At 46.1% G+C, this 18,662-nt stretch overlaps 1 protein-coding gene across 3 annotated transcripts in view; it reads right to left on the reverse strand.

Moving 5' to 3' along the window:
• WDR45B (WD repeat domain 45B) overlaps window positions 1-18,405 on the reverse strand; it is a 21,481-nt gene extending 3,076 nt beyond the window's left edge. Inside the window, exons 1-7 of one of the 3 annotated variants that reach the window (XM_046675133.1) lie at window positions 18,207-18,405; window positions 14,180-14,254; window positions 8,883-8,984; window positions 4,822-4,909; window positions 3,650-3,744; window positions 1,098-1,288; window positions 408-493 (exon numbers count right to left, since the gene is read on the reverse strand). In XM_046675133.1, the coding sequence (XP_046531089.1) occupies window positions 408-493; window positions 1,098-1,288; window positions 3,650-3,744; window positions 4,822-4,909; window positions 8,883-8,984; window positions 14,180-14,254; window positions 18,207-18,273 (704 nt within the window). In that variant the 5' untranslated portion in view covers window positions 18,274-18,405. Of the gene's footprint in view, window positions 1-407; window positions 494-1,097; window positions 1,289-3,649; window positions 3,745-4,821; window positions 4,910-5,399; window positions 5,513-8,882; window positions 8,985-13,771; window positions 13,876-14,179; window positions 14,255-18,206 lie in introns of those variants that run through there. The other 2 variants (XM_046675136.1, XM_046675134.1) reach the window with 2 other exon arrangements.
• Between the last annotated feature and the right edge of the window lie 257 nt (window positions 18,406-18,662).

The following is an 18,662-nucleotide window of genomic DNA, read 5'->3' on the forward strand; positions in this document are numbered from 1 at the left end:
GGTGTGGAACAATTATCGGAGAGGAAGTAGTTCAGTCTCTCAAAGGAGGCGGAAGGAATTACAGGTGAGCTGACAAGGTCTCTAGTATTTGCCCTAAAATACTACAGAAAACTATGCTGAAGGGATAGTGAAGACATGAAATAAAACTGTAAATACTGATAAATACTAAAGCAGAGTGATGGGTTAACAGCGGTTAATATAATATTCTTTCTACTTTTGTATATATTACCATAATAAAAAGTCAAAATTAGTAATAATAAAGCGAGCTGAAACCCGACCCCTTAACAGCAGAGCAGCCTCCGCCCGCCTCACAGTGGGGGTCATGACTCTCCCTTCCAATCACACAGCACCCATTTCCAGGCAGCCCAAAGCAATGGCCTTCTCTAGGGCAAAATGTTCGCTCTTACCAATAAATATTAGCTGCTTGAGATCCTCTTCGTAGTTCCTGGATTAAATGCCCTGATGAAGTATCAAATATTCTTATAAGGGTCCCCTTTGAAAAACAGTGAAGTGTTTCATTATCAAAGATTCACAACTTTTTAATTAGTTTTTTGAAATGATTTATATTCAAAAACCCATTAGCCCATAAAACCCTTCCCCAACTCACCCTCATGATCTAAAACTCAACCTTTCCCTCTGTCCTACCTGAGGACAAGTTGGTGACTCTTTAGTCCAACAGCACTGGGCAGTGAGGGAGACCTGGGGCCCAGGTCCACGGGCATCGGCCTCCACTAAGCCCATGCATCGGCTCCCTGGTGGAGCCCCAAGAGAACACAAGGCCCAGGCTGACCCGTTCCCTGAGTGATGTCAGTTCATTGTCTAGAGAAACAGCATCTTATTTGTAACTCCCACAGCTAGATAGAGACGCTAAGACTGTAATTCAGCTGCCAAAAAGATGAGGCACGACCAAATAAAACGGCTTTTGGACCATCTATGTCAACCACAACTCATTTCCTGAGAGAAGTAGCCAAGAACCTGCGGGGAGTCAGAATCCTCAGGGAAGGACTGGTTTCCTGCAGAGGCCACAAGTCAGTCCTAAGGAGTGCGAGGGCAGCTATGGGAGCACACGACCTCAGTGAGGGGCGACACGCACTCACTTTTTCAGATGCCGTTGCAATTCTTGTTCCCTGCAGGTTGAGAGCAATGCAGCTCAGGACGCCCTCGTGGGCAGGAATGTCCACGGGCGGCTTCTCGGTGCTGGCCAGGTCCACAAGCTGCACATGGCCCGTGTGTGTGCCCGGGAAGGCCAGGAGGGAGTTGTTACTATTGGGGCACAGGACACAGAGGCCTAAACAGAGACAGAGAAAACCCACCAAGGACTCAAAACCACCTTCAGAGCCTCTGCTGCCACACAACCAAAATCTGCTCTTTGCCCTCCAGTTCCCAAGAGAAAATAACGGGAATTATTCACGGGTTTCTATTTAAATCGGTCACAAGATCTTTTCATTGTAAAGGGTATCAGAGGGCCAAGCAAAGCTACCTCCCAGGAGACCATCTCATAATTGGAAACATTTACTGAACTTATTATTGAATAAACTTTATCAAATGTCTGTCTTTCGTCATGTCAGCCACTGACAATGCAAAATTGTAAAATCTAAAAACTACTCCATTAACAATAGCATAAAAAGACCAAAATATTTAGGAATAAATTTGACAACAGATGCATAAGACAGTGCGCCACTGCAAAGGAGAACCAGAACCCTGGCCGATGGAGCACGTGCTGTGATCACGCGCTGGAATGCACATTCCTCTACCATCAGTGCAGTCACAACGAAAACCTCCAAAGGCTTTTGTTTAAGAAAGAGACACATCGACAATAAAGCTGAAAAGAAAGGCAGAGGTCTTAGACAGTCAAAAAAATTTCTTGTAAAAGAAAAACAAGATTGCAAGACTTATACTACCTAATTTCAAGAATTTTTTTAAAGCTCCAGAAATCAAGGCAGTATGGTATATAAGGACAGAAACACAGATCATTTACACTTATAGGATCAGAAAAAAAGTACCAAGGTAATTCAATGCAGAAAAAATAGTCTTTTTAACAAATGTTACTAGAAACTTGATATCTATATAGAAAAAAACAGATCTGCACCTTTGCCTCATGCCATATAAAAAAATTAACTTGAAATAGCTCAAAGACCTAACTTAGGATCAAAAGCTATTATTTGGGGCCGGCCCAGTGGTGTAGTGAAGTTCGCAAACTCAGCTTCAGCGGCCCAGGGTTAGCAGGTTCAGATCCTGGGCACGGACCTATGCACCACTCACTAAGCCATGCTGTGGTGCTGTCCCACATAGAAAACAGAGGAAGACTGGCACAGATGTTAGCTCAGGGCCAATCTTCCTCACCAAACAAACAAACAAACAAAACACGCACTATTAAACTTCTGCAAGGAAACATAAAGAAAATCTCTGTTATGCAAAAAGCCACAGATTAACTGAAAATATCTGCACAGTATGACAAAGGGCTTTGTCTAGAGTGTATAAAGAACGCTTACGGCTCAGTAAGAAGATAAAAAGAGTCACAGACACTGCACAAAAGAAGGCAGAGGAGTGGCAAGAAGCACATGAAAAGCTGCTTAACATGAGTGGTCCCCAGAGAAAGGCAAACCAGAACCACAGGGAGACACTATGACCACAGCCACAATAACGTGAAAAGTTAGAACGATGGACAGTACCAAGTGCTGACAAGGATATGCTGCAGTGCGAACTCTCCTAAGTCACTGATTATGAGAATGCAATGTAAGGCCACTTTGGAAAACACTTTGTCAGTATTTTATAGTTAAACATATAGTTACAACATAACCTAACAATTGTACTCCTCAGCATTTACTCAAGAGAAATGAAAAATATATCCATGCAGAGATTTATACGTGAACAGTCATAGCAGCTTCTATTTATAAGAGCCAGAAAAACTGGTGGGGATAGTAACTGTGGTATATCCAGACCATGGAATAGTACTCAGCAATAAAAAGGGGCAAAATGATAATATACACAAAAAACATGAAGGAATCTAAACAATACTAAGCTAAGAGAAAGACACCAAACACAGCAAAACGTGGTGGTGGGCGACTGCCCGAGGAAAGTTTTTTGGGTGATGGGACTGCTGTCTTGACTGTAGTGGTAGTTATACAACTGTTTACAGTAAATAAAATTTATTGAAATGAGTTTTATGTAAATTATACCAAAATAAAGCTGGGAGAAAAAGACAAAAATTTTAAAGAGAAATTAAGATGACATAATGAATCACAAAGTCAGCTACAAGCAATCCTCCCTCCAGAAGAAAAAGGGAAGGAAATGCCTCAGAACTTAAGGAAAACATGATTCTGGGGCCCACCACAGGGTTCCCGAATGGCTGACTTTGGAAGAGTCTGGTGAAAGCCTGCCCCCCACAACTCTGATGAGAGGGCAGGTCTCAGGACAACTGCCCAGGAGGCCGGGCTGTGGACAGTCCACCCAAGAGGACGCAGAGCGAGCTAGGGAAGGGTGTGGAAGAAGAAAGCCCTGATGCGCCTCAGGACTCCGCTCCCCACGGACGCCAGCTGCTCAGATAAAGACCTGCCTGGAGGAGAAGGCACCCAGCGCAGATCTGCGTCCCTGTCTGGACTGGACACGAGGAAGCCAATTTCCATCGTCCCTCCTTCTCTGAATTTACCTTTAGGATTATAGCAGGTTTCAAAGACGTGCAACTGATGGGGATTGTGTGTGAATGTAAACACCTTAATCATGGAGTCCAAAACCACCACAATTCTGTAAAGAAAAAAATACAATCAGAATTCCTCTCTCCAAAAGTGAAACTCAAAACATTTTGTGATTTTTGTTATCATTTTGAAACTCAAACACTGCAACACCATACACAAAAGGATCATTTGTTCTTTAGCCAGGGCCCCTTGCAGCTGAGGTCTTTGGAGCAGGGCACTGATGGGCATGCTCCTCGCACCTGCGTAGAGGCCAGCTAACAGACCGTTCTGAGGTCTGAAGACACATTATCTTCAAATATTTCCTCTAGAGTAAGAACCAAGTAGAACATATGGGGCAGAAATTCTATTTCTATATGCTTTCAGATATGTCTTGATCATTCAGAAATGTTGGGAAGTAGAAGATTCTTGATTTGGCTCCAATATTTGCATTATCAAAGGCCCCTAAATACTGACATTACTGGAAGGAACAAACCTACCTATGAACGGGGCACGACAGACCCCTTTTTACATTCACCTTGTTGACGCCCTTTGTCCTCCTAGAGCTGAGCAGAACATGTAAATCATACCAGATTAAAATCCAGATTAATAAAGCTTTGCTCTATCTTGCTCAACATACTGGGAAAAACTCCTATATTCTCTTAAACACCATGAAGGCAATGGCTGAGAGAAAACTGCTACTTTCAACAGGTGAGGTTCAATGACACCTTCTCACTACAGGAGGTTCTGAATTTTCCTTTACTTTCACATTGAAAATATGTATTGAAGCAGCATTTGGAAAAGCATGGACTAAGAGTGAGGCAATTCAAGGTCCAAAATTTGTGTCCTCGTCTGCACCTGCTGGATGGGGCCAGCTCTCTTGAAGGACTGAGAGCCAAGGGCCTGGTCCATGGCAGGCCCCTTTCATCCATGCCCACTGATTACTTGCCTCCAAGAGATCCTTGAAAGCCAGTAAAGTTCACCATCTTCCTTGTGGCACATAAATAATCCTTATGTCCTTTGGGTTATTAACTAATTATCACATCTTAATACATCATTTTCCTAAACACTTTTCTTCCTTCTATACAGTATTTCAGCCACCTTCAGAGAAAGCGACTATTCCACTTTGAGAATCAGATATCGAACATACCTATCTCGCCGCAATTTGACTGCCTTGACTTCTGTAGAAAATTCTATTTCAATAACCGTCTTCTTTTTCAGGTCATCCCAGATCATCACTGAAATGTCAGAAAGGATTTATGAACACAATAATAGGCAGGCTACAGTGCTGCATCGTTAAGGCCACTTCTGAAGGAGTCCTGACCCCACAAACACCGGACCAGGTAGAGATGTTGCTCTCCCACTAGGAACCACGGTCCCCCTCCCTCCCAGGTCTCAGAACACCTCCAACTCACACCTTTCCTTCTCTGGCAGCCCAGAGCTCACTTGTTCCCTCCCCTTCCTCCTCTTCCAGCACTCACACGCCTGCTCAACACCGGAGGCAGTCAATCTCTGTCTCTCTCTGAAACACACACGCATTCATGCATGCTCTAATCTCTCCTCTTTTCAGGCAAACTCCCTACCTCTCCTTCCTAGGTTTCACTTGACTGAGCCACAAGGCAAGCCTAACCATAGTTACTAAGTGTGAAAAAGGTTTCGGTTTTATTGTGGAATTAGATGGATAAAAACCAGGGCCAGGGACCTCAACCCCACCCTGACTGTTCTTACTCTTCCTGAAGCTCAGGAATGTCTTCTGTCGTGTTTTCTTGCTCACACTGCAATATTTTATCATGATGGATTAGTAGTCTGCATCCAAAGGGCTGAGATAATTGACAGATAACCTGTGAGGATGGGAATGGCGACCAGCACTGTGCTTGGGAAGAGGCATGGGGAGTGGGGTATCCACCCATTCCCATCCTCTCTACTAGGAAAGCCATCCATGGAGGGTGTGACGTGAGGGAAGGTGAGTCTCCCTCACAGTCAGGTCAGGGGCAAGGTGACCAAGGAAGGGAGGGAACGAATGTTTCCCTGCAAGTCCTGACACCATGACCAACACAAGTCCTGGAGGCCAGATTCAGGCCTAAGTCTTGACAGAATGGACTAAGGGACCTAAGTTTCAAATCAAGAGATAATTTAATACCAGCCTGCAAGAACTACCAAACTTATTAAGTAACATAAAATGTACTTACTATTGAAGAGGTTAATTAAAATCTATGACCATTCAAAAATGAAGCAATTTTATTCTTCTTACTCCTTTAAAATACCATCTTTGTTTGATAAATCTCTTCATTCAACAAACCTCTAAAGTTGGCTCCTCCTTAAATGCACTAAACACGATATTAAGTGGAAGAATCACTAGGTCAATAGAGTTTCTTATCGAAAATAATAACCTTCCAAAGCCAACATGTTCACAACCTCCGGGCAAAGGACACTCGTACTGCTGAACTTGTAAAGGGATTCGCAAGTGCACTTCCTCTGGCTCCACTGCCTCACACCAACAAGTCTAATGGAAAACAAATGTAAAACCAGACAGAATCCCAGAGGAGCCATGTCAAGCGGGTCACAAATCGGGTGAATTCCATTATCAGAAATTTCTGGAAAAGGCGTGATGAAGCAACAAAGGCAGCATCACAAATTCTTGTTCTCAAAAGAAAAGTGACCAGATGCGATGCTTGGGTAGAGAGAAAAATCCAAGGACCTAACCTGGATTGACCGTCAATTCCCCATTTGTAAAGGGGGGGAAACTCCGCTGGCCTCCAAGGTCTTCGAGCTGCCTTCCTGCAGTGTGCCAGAAAGTTCAAATGTGCTATGCAGGATTCTGTGTGTCTGTCTTTTAATACAGCTCCTGATAGCAAAAGGTATACAGTCATGTGCCGTATAACCACATTTCAGTCAATGACAGGCCCTTATGATGGCAGTGCTCCCATAGTCCCATACAGCATTGGTGTAGAGCCTACACCACCTATGTTTGTGTAAGTACACCCTGTGATGTTCTCACAACGATGAAAGTGCCTGATGACGCACTTCTCAGAACATGTCCCGGTCATTAAGTGATGCAAGACTATATTCAGTAATTCTAGAATTCTCCTTTGTCCTCTAAGGTCTTGACTAAATGAAAAGGGCTTTCTGCTCTGCCTGAACAGTCTCCATTAGAACTCAGCTGGTCTCACTGTGACAGCTTGTCTCCTCCAGTCTTGTTTTATTCTGTTTTTCAGAAACCAAAGATGCCAGACTCTTTACAGTTCAACAGCAAGTATCTTTATTTCTAATTATTAAGAGTAAATTCATGAAGGAATTTTGACATTATGAAAAAAAACATTTTTAATCTTAGAAAAGCTTAAACAGACTAAATTCTTATTTTAAAATTGCCTTTAGCACTCTACAATAAGTAAATTTAAATTTTTCTCAAAATTTAATGTTAGAAAATTGCTTTCCTCTAACTCTATAAAATTTGAGACCCTTTCACTTGTTGGAATTTTCCTATGGAGAGTAAGATGTTACAGGTGAAGGAGACCCCAGAGATTATCCAGTCTGACTGTTCCCTTGGAAGAGCCCTAGGGAGGCACTCTCCTAACAGTGCCATAGGTAGGGGCAAGGGAAGGCCAACACACCAGGCTCCTGATTCCCTTCCTCATCAATGATCAATAAAATTCTTCGTGACAAGACAAAAATTGATCCAGCAGTAGGACTTCTGCCCATCCCCAAAGACGCCAGGTAAAGTAATTCTTATTCCATTGCACAACCCGCCCCTGTTCTCTCTCCAAGCACAGCTGCTTCCATGTCACTTCTGGGTGGCCTCTTGCAGGACTCACAGCCACAGGTGCTGCTCATCTGGGCCATGCTGGCAATGACCCGGACAGCACCCTGGGCTTTCTGCTCTTCAGCCTGTGACGACAAGCTGGGGGGCTGTACACACCTGCTCGGCTGTTCAGGAGGGGTTGTCAGGGGGACCCCTCACCTGAGGGCAGTTCATAGAATCCATTAGGCTCCACTGAGAACTGTGAGCCTGGGCCCCAAGCCTGTCAAGGCTCATCTAGAACTCTGTGCCTTTCTTCACTTTCCTGTCAGGCCTGGGCTACACCCCACTGCACTATCTCAAGCAGACCTCCAGCTCCTCTTCCTGCCCAGGGCACCCCCCAGAACACGTCCCACCCTCGTCTTCACTCTTTATTGGGAGACTTTCATCACTACCCGCCAAACTTTGAAAGAGCGCAGTCTCCACCTTCTCTGCCACTACCCATCCTCTGTGGAACCTGTCACTTACCAGCGGGCTCCAACTCAACAGTCTTCCACGGCCGCCAGTGGTCACCCAGGTTAGCAGGCCCAGTGACTTTTCTCAGGCCTCATCCTCCTCCACCCATCTCCAGCTTTTGACTCTGATGACCACACTTGCTTCTCTCTCCCTACCCCGTCCTGTGAACAACAGCTCCCGTTTCTGCCTCCAACCTCTGGTGTCTCTTCACTCAGCCTTACACACTGCTTTAGACTAGAATGTTCCTAAGATCTGACAGCACTGCCTTCCTGACCACACCCTCACCTGGTCTTCAAGGCCCCCTGGATCTGTCTCCACCCACTACCCCAATCCACCTGCCACCCTTCTGCCATTCTATCCTCCTTTCCTGGGTTTCTTTCTCTTCCCCCAGTATCTAGTTGGTAGGCATGAAGCACACAGCTGTGGTTGGTAAAGTTTTCTGTTTCTTCCTTACTTAAAAAGAACCAGATCTTTCACACTGCAATCTCTTTGAACACACACAGACTTACACACACATACCAAAAACAATATCCTTAAACCTAGGGCCAAGTTGGTTTTTTGTTCTACATGGCAACCAAAGTAGTGTTTCTGGAGGTCAACTGCTCTTTGTAAGAAAAGTAATCTCCCTATATCTTGCTTTAAAATGCACTCGTCACATCTGTGATGTCAACCCACAGGAGAATACCCAGAACAAAATGGGGTCCAGAGGCATGGCATGCGCCCACTTCCAAATTAACTGAAAAGCAGGCAACTATGTTGATGAGAACAAGTGACCCTTGTCAGGCGTTTCTTCTTCTGGGAACAGCAGAGACCAGATGCTCTCTTTGTGGATGCTTTAGTCCTTCAGACTTCACAGGACTACCAGGGAATGTCAAGTGTGGCCAAAGACACAAAGATATTCTAAAGTTCCAGACACTGCTACACATGAGGCATGAGTATTAAATGCACAAGAACTTTACCTTTGTTGGGAGGGTATTTCGGCTTTTTCCCACCACCAACTAAAGCTAAATAGTTGCAGCGAAATAACATTTCAACATGGCCAACTCCTCCTTCTAGAAATTCTGAAATGACATTAAAAAGAAGTTAGTATATATATTTTACAAGAAAAAAAGTGAAAACCTAACACTGAGCATGTGATATTTAATCACAATTTATATCTAACTACAGTCAGAAAACAGAATGGTGACCACCTAGGAAAAATAATTAGCTACAGGCTGCATCCTGTCATCATGAACTGTGCTTTCATGAATAAATGCTAAGCACAGAGCATCCTAAGAAGTTATGAAATACCTAAATTCATATTTTAAGATGTAGGTAGCAAAATCTAAAAAAGCATGCTAAATGCTTCATTGCAGAAGTCGAGCTTTTTATCTTCTTAAACACCTCTTCCACTGAAGTCTGAAATGCTCAAAAACGTTCATGAACTACATTGAGGGAAATGTCAGCCAATTTTCAGAGATCCTCCACGACAGAAGGCAGGCAGTGGGAAGCCCAATGAGAAGTCTGGGGCTCAGAGAAGCAGACCTGGCTCTGGGGGGTTTATGCTGCAGAGCAGGACTGCCCCACCCAGCTTCCTCCAACCTTGCACTCTGGTCGGTAATGACTGTAGCTCCTGGGCACAGCAGAAGGCAAGTAAGGAGCCAAAACCTCTGAAAATTAGAAGGTAACCTAAGAACCAACTTCCACCTGTGCAGGCATAGCTGCACAAGATGATTGCAAAGTTCATCAGCTCGCTCTATAAGACACTTAAAATGCAAGGCCTAGTAGAAACCCTAGAAAGGACTATATATTTAATATTATTCACAGTGAAGGGGCTGGCCCCGTGGCCGAGCGGTTAAGTTCGTGCGCTCCACCGTAGGCAGCCCAGTGTTTCGTTGGTTCGAATCCTGGGCGTGGACATGACACTGCTCATCAAACCACACTGAGGCAGCGTCCCACATGCCACAACTAGAAGGACCCACAACAAAGAATATACAACTATGTGCCGGGGGGCTTTGGGGAGAAAAAGGAAAAAATAAAATCTTAAAAAAAAAAAATATTATTCACAGTGAAGACAGCTTTTCTTATAAACAATTTAATAGTCCTTTGACACACAAGCTACCTCAAAGTAATTCTGGCTTTAATAGGATGTGGCCACTGTCCAAACCCAAATGACTACAACGGTCCATTCCTTAAAGAGCACTCCTCTCGCGGCTAGGTGTGTGGTTTCAGATGCATAAAAGCCCAGGGCTTCTTTACCCCGCAGCAGAGGACACCACCTCCAGCAACTGAGGCCACTACCTTGGTTCCCACAAACTCATTCACCACTCAGTAGGAAGATGAACTGCCAGTCAACATTTAGTCTTGGCCTTTAGACTCCTGAAAACATTAATGGATTGCAATAGACTAGAGCTCAGTGAAACTTCTAATAACCTGCTACTAAGTAATTGCTGACCACCCAATGGGGGAAAGGACAGTCTCTCCAATAAATGCTAATGGAAAACTGTACATCCACATGCAAAAGGATGAAGTTGGATCCTTAACTTACACCGTACGCAAAATTAACTCAAAATGGGTTAAAGACCTACACATAAGATCCAAAACTATGAAACTCCTAAAAGAAAACATAGGCAAAAAGCTTCATGACATTGGACATTGGTCATTGACATTGGACATGGCAATGATTTCCTGGATATAACATGAAAAGCACAGGCAACAAAAGCAAAAATAGACAAATAGAACTACATTAAACTCAAAAACTTTTGTACACTAAAGGACACAACCAACAGAAAGAAAAGGCAACTTAGAGAACAGGAGAAAATATTTGCAAATCATAAACCTGATAAAGGTTAATATTCAGAATATATAAAGAATTCCTACAACCCAACATTAACAACAACAACAAAATCAAATAACCCAATTAAAAAATGGGCGAAGGACTTGAACAGACATTTCTCTGAAGGCAATATACAAGTGTCCAACAAACATATGAAAAGGTACTCAACACTTTCCACATCCTCATTAAACATTAGAGAAATGCAAATCAAAACCATGCTAAGATATCACCTCACTCTCATTAGGATGGCCACTATCAAGAAAATCAGAAAATAACAAGTGTTGACAAGGACGTAGTCCTGTTGGTGCAGCTGCTACTGAAAACAGTATTTTGGTGGTTCCTCAAGAAATCAAAAATAGAATTACCACATGATCCACTAATCCCATTTCTTGGTTTATATTCAAAAGAAGTGAAAGCAAGATCCCCAAGAGATATTTTCACACCCACGTTTATAGCAGCAGTATTCACAATAGCCAAGAGGTAGGACGAACACAAACCTCTATTGAGGGATGAATAAAATGTAGTCTACCCATATAATGGAATATTCAGCCTCAAAAAGGATGGAAATTCTGACACATGGTACAACATGGATGAACTAGGAGGACATTCTGCTAAGGGAAATAAGTCTGGCACAAAAGGACAAACTCCGTATGATTCCACTTACATGAGGTCCCTAAAGTTGTCAAATTCATAGAGACAGAAAGTAAGATGGTGGATGCCATGGGCTGGGAGGCTGGGAATGGGGAGCTAGTGTTTAATGGGGACAGAGTTTCCATTTGGGAAGATGAACAGAGTTCTGGAGGTCTGTTCAACAACGGGAATACGTTTAACACTACTGAACTCTACACTTTAAAACGGCCAGGAAATTTCATGTTATTTTCTTTTTATCACAAAAAAGCACAAACAACAACAACATCTTTACAACCACTTTAGGAGGTAGGCAGTTGTCCTCATTTTACACATAAAGAAACTGAGACAGGGGCCGGCCCCATGGCTGAGTGGTTGGGTTACACGCTCCACTTTGGCGGCCCAGGGTCTCATCGGTTCAGATCCCGGGTGCAGACATAGCGCCGCTCGTCAGGCCATGCTGGGGCAGCACCCCACATGCCGCAACTGGAAGGACCCACAACTAAAATACTCAACTACGTGCTAGGTGAATTTGGGGAGAAAAAGCAAAAAAAAAAGAAAAAGAAACCGAGATCAAGAGAAGGTGAGGAATTCACCCAAGACAGGCTGCACTATGCAAGTCCAGGCCTCTCCCTGGAGCAGAGCAATGCTTCTCTGACCACTGAGAAAACCCACTCCAGCCGTGCATCAGATGAAGGACCTACAACACCCTAGAGGCAGGTGGGAGAAAGCTGTTCAGGGATCCTCAAGACAGCTTCCTGGCACTACCAGCTTCCAGTCCCTGCCAGCGGTGGGCGCGCCTGGAAGAGGCACTCCTGCTCATGGCCAATCATGCGGTCTCCTTACTCAGTGCCACAGTCCCAGGAGACAAGGCCGAGAGCCCAGATCTGGAATGACTGCTGCAATGCAGGCAAACCGCCTTCCTCATTTAGGAAAGCAAACCACGAAGATAAAAAAGGAACAAGGTCAAGTCTTCCGCCTGTTTTCTATGGTTGAGTTGTAAGTTGCCAGAAATGTAATAGCAGATGAACCTACAAGCACATGTGGGTGAATTTCTTACAATGCATCACCAAAAAGCATTGCACCAAATTCACTACCCGCTAAACTCAAGGACAGCCTGCCTCAGACAGTGCAGCGCAGCAGCACGAGTGAACAACACGTGCACTACAGCAGAATGATGGCAAACCTTTCTGGAATTTAGGAGTTTTAGATGCTTCTTGTCTAACTTATTTTTATAAGAAATCCTGAATTTATTGTAAACATTTCATTAATTAGGAAGCAGTTGTTAATACGCTAATGATTCAACTTTGAAACTAATATCTACAATTCCTCTAAGTTTCTGGGTCAACTTAAGTAGAAAGCATCCTGAAATTTACAAGTCAAGCTGTTTCAAAATACTTTGTAACTTTCCTAAGCATGTATAAAGTAGAGTTGTCTTAATTCACTATGCAACCAAAACAAACAGAAGCCAGATGCCCGGAAGACTGATGGGAGATTCCCACCATGCCTGTGACGCTCACTGATCCCACCGACTCACGTTAGAGTAACACTGCTGCTACCGCTATAACAAACCAGGAGGCACAAGCTGACAGAGCACTTAACGTGGGCCAGGCGCTGCGTTCTACACATCCACTCATCTTTACAACCACCTTGGGAGGTAAGCAGTTGTCCTCCTTTACACATAAAGAAGCTGAGACCAAGGGAAGGTGAGGAAGTTCCCCAAGGTTACACAGCAACTTGGTAAGGGGCAGAGCCAGGATTCAGGTCTAGAATCTCAGCCCTTAACCACCAGGCTATGCTTTATTTCTCTAATAAATGAAAGTTGCAGAGCTCATCTTACAAAATCAACTCCAGATATAAAGCAACACTGACTGCTTTAGACACCAGGGTTGTGAGGAAGATTTCACTTGTCAAAGGGGTTCCACTGCCGCACGAGTTGTTAAAATGGAAGGGGGATGTTTGGTGGAGCACCAGAATGCGCAACTTCCTCTTACAGATGAGAAACAGCTCAAGCATCAGAAATTGTAACTTGCACATTGAATAAAAACGAAAACCACAACTGCAGGAAGAAAAAGGATGTTGTTCATTTTCTGTAATTTATCCGAGATTTGTTCATCTGTTGGCAGTGCTTGATTCTCCCAGCAGATAAGGACTGGGAGACAACAAAAGCTTAAGAAAAATATGTAGGAGGAAAAAACAAATTGAAAAAAAAATTCTACCTGTAAATTTAGTATTTTTTTCCTGTCAAATGGGAAAAGGACCACTGTTATTATCAATAAAATTCCTGATTCCAGCTTTTGAAAACTTGTATCCCATGAAAACATAATTTAAGACACTGAAATAAGTAAACAGAAGCAACTATAATTTATTGCTACAAATAATATTTTCTAAGTGTTGGTCATTTACCAAGAGTTAAGAGTCCCATATGCTGCAGTTTAATCCATCATTGGAATTCTCTACAATTTACACTCAACAGGAAGAGTGACAACGGCTTGCATCAACTACACCTTGTTCTTCCCGTAGAGCTAGCAAGGACTGAAGACGGGAAAAGACATGAGTTGTTCCAAAGTTGATAATTCACTGGCGAAATCAGAGTCAGGGCGACGCCCGCTGAGTCAGCACTTATCCCCGCACAGAGCCCAGCATCCGAGAAGCTCGGCGAAAGGAAGACTGCGCCATCCAAGTTGACGGAGGGCCACTAACCCCATTTACTTCTCACAACCAGCCGTCCCACCCCCGCTATCTGCAAGATAAAATTTAGACTCTTTGAGGGCTGGAAAGGGGAGAAATTATAAAATGTCAGTTACCCCTTACCTTGTTTCTCTTTTTCTTTTAGTGGATCAGTGTTATAGACTCGGAATCCATTTTCCATCCCACAGGCAAAGCATCCTAAAGTGTGAGAGAAACACATTAATCACCTTGCTGGGGTCTCCATTAAGGACCCCAGACCTAGAGCTGCAAAAGGAAAGAAAGGGGTCTGGAGAAAGTGGCCTCTCCTAAGAACTCTTGGGGATGCTCAGGCCCCACAGACATTGTCTGCACACGCCACAACTACTCTTCTCACAGACTGTTATTAAATGATGTACACGTCCTAGCACATTCTCGGTCTGACATTTAACATGCAAAGGAGTCTCTGGAGTTACTCACTCCAACCTCCCACTTCAGGACCCTTCTCTGGGGTTCCTGAGGACCAGGCTCCAGCTGAAGTCTTCATTCCAGGAGGAGGGGCTCACCAGCTACCTCCACAAGCCACTCTGGCACTGCACATTTCCCTCAACACCGGCCTCTCGTAATGCTCACCACATAATGGCCTGCCTGTTCCAAACACATCTCTCGAGCACCGTGTGTCAGGTGCCAAGTCCCAGGGAGGCAGCGATGAACAAGAAAGCCCATGTCTCTTGGAGAACAGCCACAATCCCAGCAGGTGCTGACACTCTGGCTTGGGGAAAGAGAGCAAAGGGCTGCCCCAGGATAGTCTTTTAGATGGCAGCTCTGAGGTCTCCCGTGACCTCAACTCTCTCCTGTAAATAATCCTAACTCCCTAAACCCTTGTCATGGCCACCAGTGACCCGGGTCACCATCTCCAAGTCACACAGCAGGTTGTTAATGGTCCAGTTAAGGGAACTGTCAGGAGCTGAAGGAAGCACTCAAGTTTGAAGATGATCCTATGACCTGGACTCCATTTGCCTTAAGTGCAACCCAAGACCACATTAACCTCCCTAAACGCTACCATGTCTGACTGTTGGCTCATGTGGCTGGAAGGACAAAAGCCAAACTCTCCAATTCTTTTTCACAAGACACGCTGCAAAGCCTGGTCCCTCACAGCAAGCACACAACTAGTCTGCATGACAATCTTACTGATTTCCAGCTTTGGAACCAATTATTCTGCTCTACCAGCCACCCTTCCAAAGGTGAAAAGTGTGCTTCTATTTTTTGTCCAAATTACTTAAAAACTGCAGAACACGACAGATTCAAGGACCCATGACACTTACCCAGCGAGCTGGAGACTGTGTTCTGCAATCAACTTTCAGGCTCTGAAATGCACTTTATCTTAGCCTGGAGTCTGAAATACACTCGAAAGTGCCACATTGCTTATTATCTCATAACTTATTCTGGTTTGCAACTCCCTCTTTGTGTTACTGGAATCATGTAATCTGGACACAGATATCAGAGTTTTGTTTCTCAGAAGATACAGACACAATACAGTAGCTGAATCTTTTTCCTTCCTCTGTCAACTATTACATCTTTCCTGAATTTTAAGCCTGCACCTACCTTATTTGTCTTCACCAGAACACATATATTTCGGACAGACATATAAAAATATACAATCTTTATAAATACACAAGAGAAAAGCAGACCCCAATAGAAAACTTAGCAGAAGACTTGGACATTTCGTAAAAGAGAATATCTAAATGGCTAGTAAACATACAAAATAGGGAAGTGCAAATACAATCTCAAATACAACACAAGGAGATCTACACACTCCCCCAAATGGCCAAAATGATGGAAAATACCAAGTGTGAGGTGGGGCAGAGGCACAGTAACTGCTGGTGGAGGGCAAACTGGTACAACCATTTCGGAAAACTGTTTGCACTATCTACTACAGCTGTCAAGTCCACTCCGAGGTACACATGCCTTGCAGAAACGACAACGCACGTTCACCAGAAGACATCTATTAGAATGCTTGTGGTAGCACTATTATACTCGTGATGGACAAAAAGGGGGAACCTACCCAAATGCCCACCAGTGGTAGAATGGATAAAAGAATTTGATACATGCACACAAAATAACACTATACATCAATGAGAACCATCTGTACTCAACACGGAAAAAAATCTCAAAGACATTATGTTGAATAAAAAAGCCAGAAACAAAAAGAAAGTGCAGAGACAGGCAAAACTCATCTCTGCTGTCAGAAGTTACACTGTGGGGCCGGGCCTGTGGCCGAGGGGTTGAGTTCACCCACTCTGCTTCGGTGGCCCAGGGTTTCCCCAGTTCAGATCCTGGGTGCCAACATGGCACCACTCATCAAGCCACGCTGAGGCAGCGGCCCACATTGCAGAGCCAGAGGGACCTAAAACTAGAAGATACAACTACGTACTGGGGGGCTCTGGGGAGAAGAAAAAAAAAGAATGGCAACAGATGTTAGATCAGGTGCCAATCTTAAAAAAAAAATAACAATAATAATAATAATTTCTGGGTCCGCCTGGTGGCGCAGCAGTTAAGTGCCCATGTTCCGCTTCGGAGGCCTGGGGTTCCCCGGTTCGGATCCCGGGTGTGGACATGGCACGGCTTGTCAAGCCATGCTGTGGCAGGCGTCCCACATAGAAAGTAGCGGAAGATGGGCACAGATGTTAGCTCAGGGCCAGTCTTCCTCAGCAAAAACAGGAGGATTAGCAGCAGATGTTAGGTCAGGGCTGATCTTCCTCCAAAAAAATAATAATAATAATTTCTAAGCCTAAAGTTGCAATGAGAGTGTTAAAAGCGCCGAGAGTAAAAATTAAAAATCAGTATAAGTAAAAGCAAAATGTAATCAACTCAGCATCTGGCATAAATTTATATCACAGGAAATTAACCTAAAGGTAACCAAAAGCTTAAGTAAACAAGCATTTTTTTCCCCGAAAACACTGTAAGCTTTACTCAAAATTTGTTACAATGAAACAAGCTAGTTTTACAAAAGCGCATTTTTCAGACAACTGAAATACATCCCTTTAAAAGCCGAAGCTGTCTTTTTAAAACAATCTTTGATGAAACCTTTATAAAAATATTATAAACTTTACCGCTTTCTTAAATAATTAGCATCATTATGAGCCTCAATTATTATACTGAAGCTTAACACAAAGATTCCTCATTTCGTGTTAAGGCAGGTATATAAAAATGATGTCCTTGCATTAAATGGGTTCAATCTTTCTGCTTTCACAGACACGAAAGTCACCGCAGGAGTTTTTACAGTTCTCTCCCGTCCATCACTATCAGCCGACCAACTCTTCACTGAAAGCACGTTTCTTAAGGAGTTGTCACAACCCTATTAAGTCCTTAAAGAGTTCTCACATATTACCAGAACCTCTTAAAAACCCCACCAGCCCTCCTCCAGTAATCGGAACCCAAGCGCTCAGCCACACACTGCCCGATGTCCTACATCGCGCCCCCAACGCACAGCTCCCGGATCCTAAACGCGTTCCTCCGCAATCCCCGCAGCGCGAGCGAACCCACACCGCCTGCGGTCCCCGGCCGCGGCCGCCACCGCTTCCAGCCTTCCCGGTGTGCCCGCCGCCGCCTCCGGGAGCCCTCCACGGCCCCGAAGGCCCGAGAGCCCGCCGCGCGCAATGGGCGAGAACCACCGGCTGTCTCGGGCTGGCGCAGGTTCCACCGTCCCCGCCGTGCCCCTCGGTGACACCGACTCGACCCCGCAGGCCGGCCGGCGCGCCAGGCCGCCCTCCTCGCCCCGCGGGCCCCGCGGCGCAGACCCTCAGGAACGGGCCGCGCAGGCGCCGCGCAGGGCTCTCGGCAGCCGGCCCGGGAGCCGCCGCGCGCCTCGGCCCGCCCGCAGGCCCTCCGGCACGGGCAGGGCGGCTCCAGCCCGCGGCGCCCGAGCCCCGGCCGCGCCTCCGCCGGAGAGGCTCCGACCCCACCGAACAAAGGCGCGGCCGGGGGCGGCGCGCCTCGGACGGCTTCCGGTGAGACCGACGCGGGGCGCCGACGCGGGCCCGGCGATAACGGCCGGGCGCGCAGGAGCGGGGCTCCGCGGGATCGCCCGCCGTCTGTCCGCGTGAGGGCCGGAGGGACCGGGCCCGCCCCGGGGGAGGCGGCCGGGCCGGGGGCCGCGGCGGGGCGCCCTCACCGTGGTCCTGGTTGAAGCCGGCGTAGAGCAGCCCGTTGCCGTGGGGGTTGCACGGCAGGAGGTTCATGGCGCCGCCGCCCCTCACCGCCTCATGCCGCTCGGGAGGCCGGGGCTGGGGTCCCGTCAGGCCGGCGCGGAGGCCGCCGCGGCCGGAAGCGACGAGCGGCCGTGCGTGCGCGCGCAGCCAGGGCGCTGCGGAGCGCCGGGTGCATCCACCCGCGGACGGCCAGGGCGGGGAGCGAGCGCCGAGAGCGTCACGTGCGCGGAGGCGGGCCCGGGTCTACGGGGGGCGTGGCCGCGTCCGGGGGCGGGCGGACCTGAGGAGGGCGTGTCCGAGCCCGGGGCGGGGCCTGGCCGGAGGGGGCGGGGCCTGAGCGGGGGAGGGCGCGGCGCGTCTGGGGGCGGGGACCGCCTGCGAGGGGCGGAGCTGAGCCTGAGGACGACCACCCTCGGGAG

This window comes from Equus quagga, chromosome 11 (genome assembly GCF_021613505.1).
Source record: "Equus quagga isolate Etosha38 chromosome 11, UCLA_HA_Equagga_1.0, whole genome shotgun sequence".
Taxonomy (NCBI): Eukaryota; Metazoa; Chordata; class Mammalia; order Perissodactyla; family Equidae; genus Equus; species Equus quagga.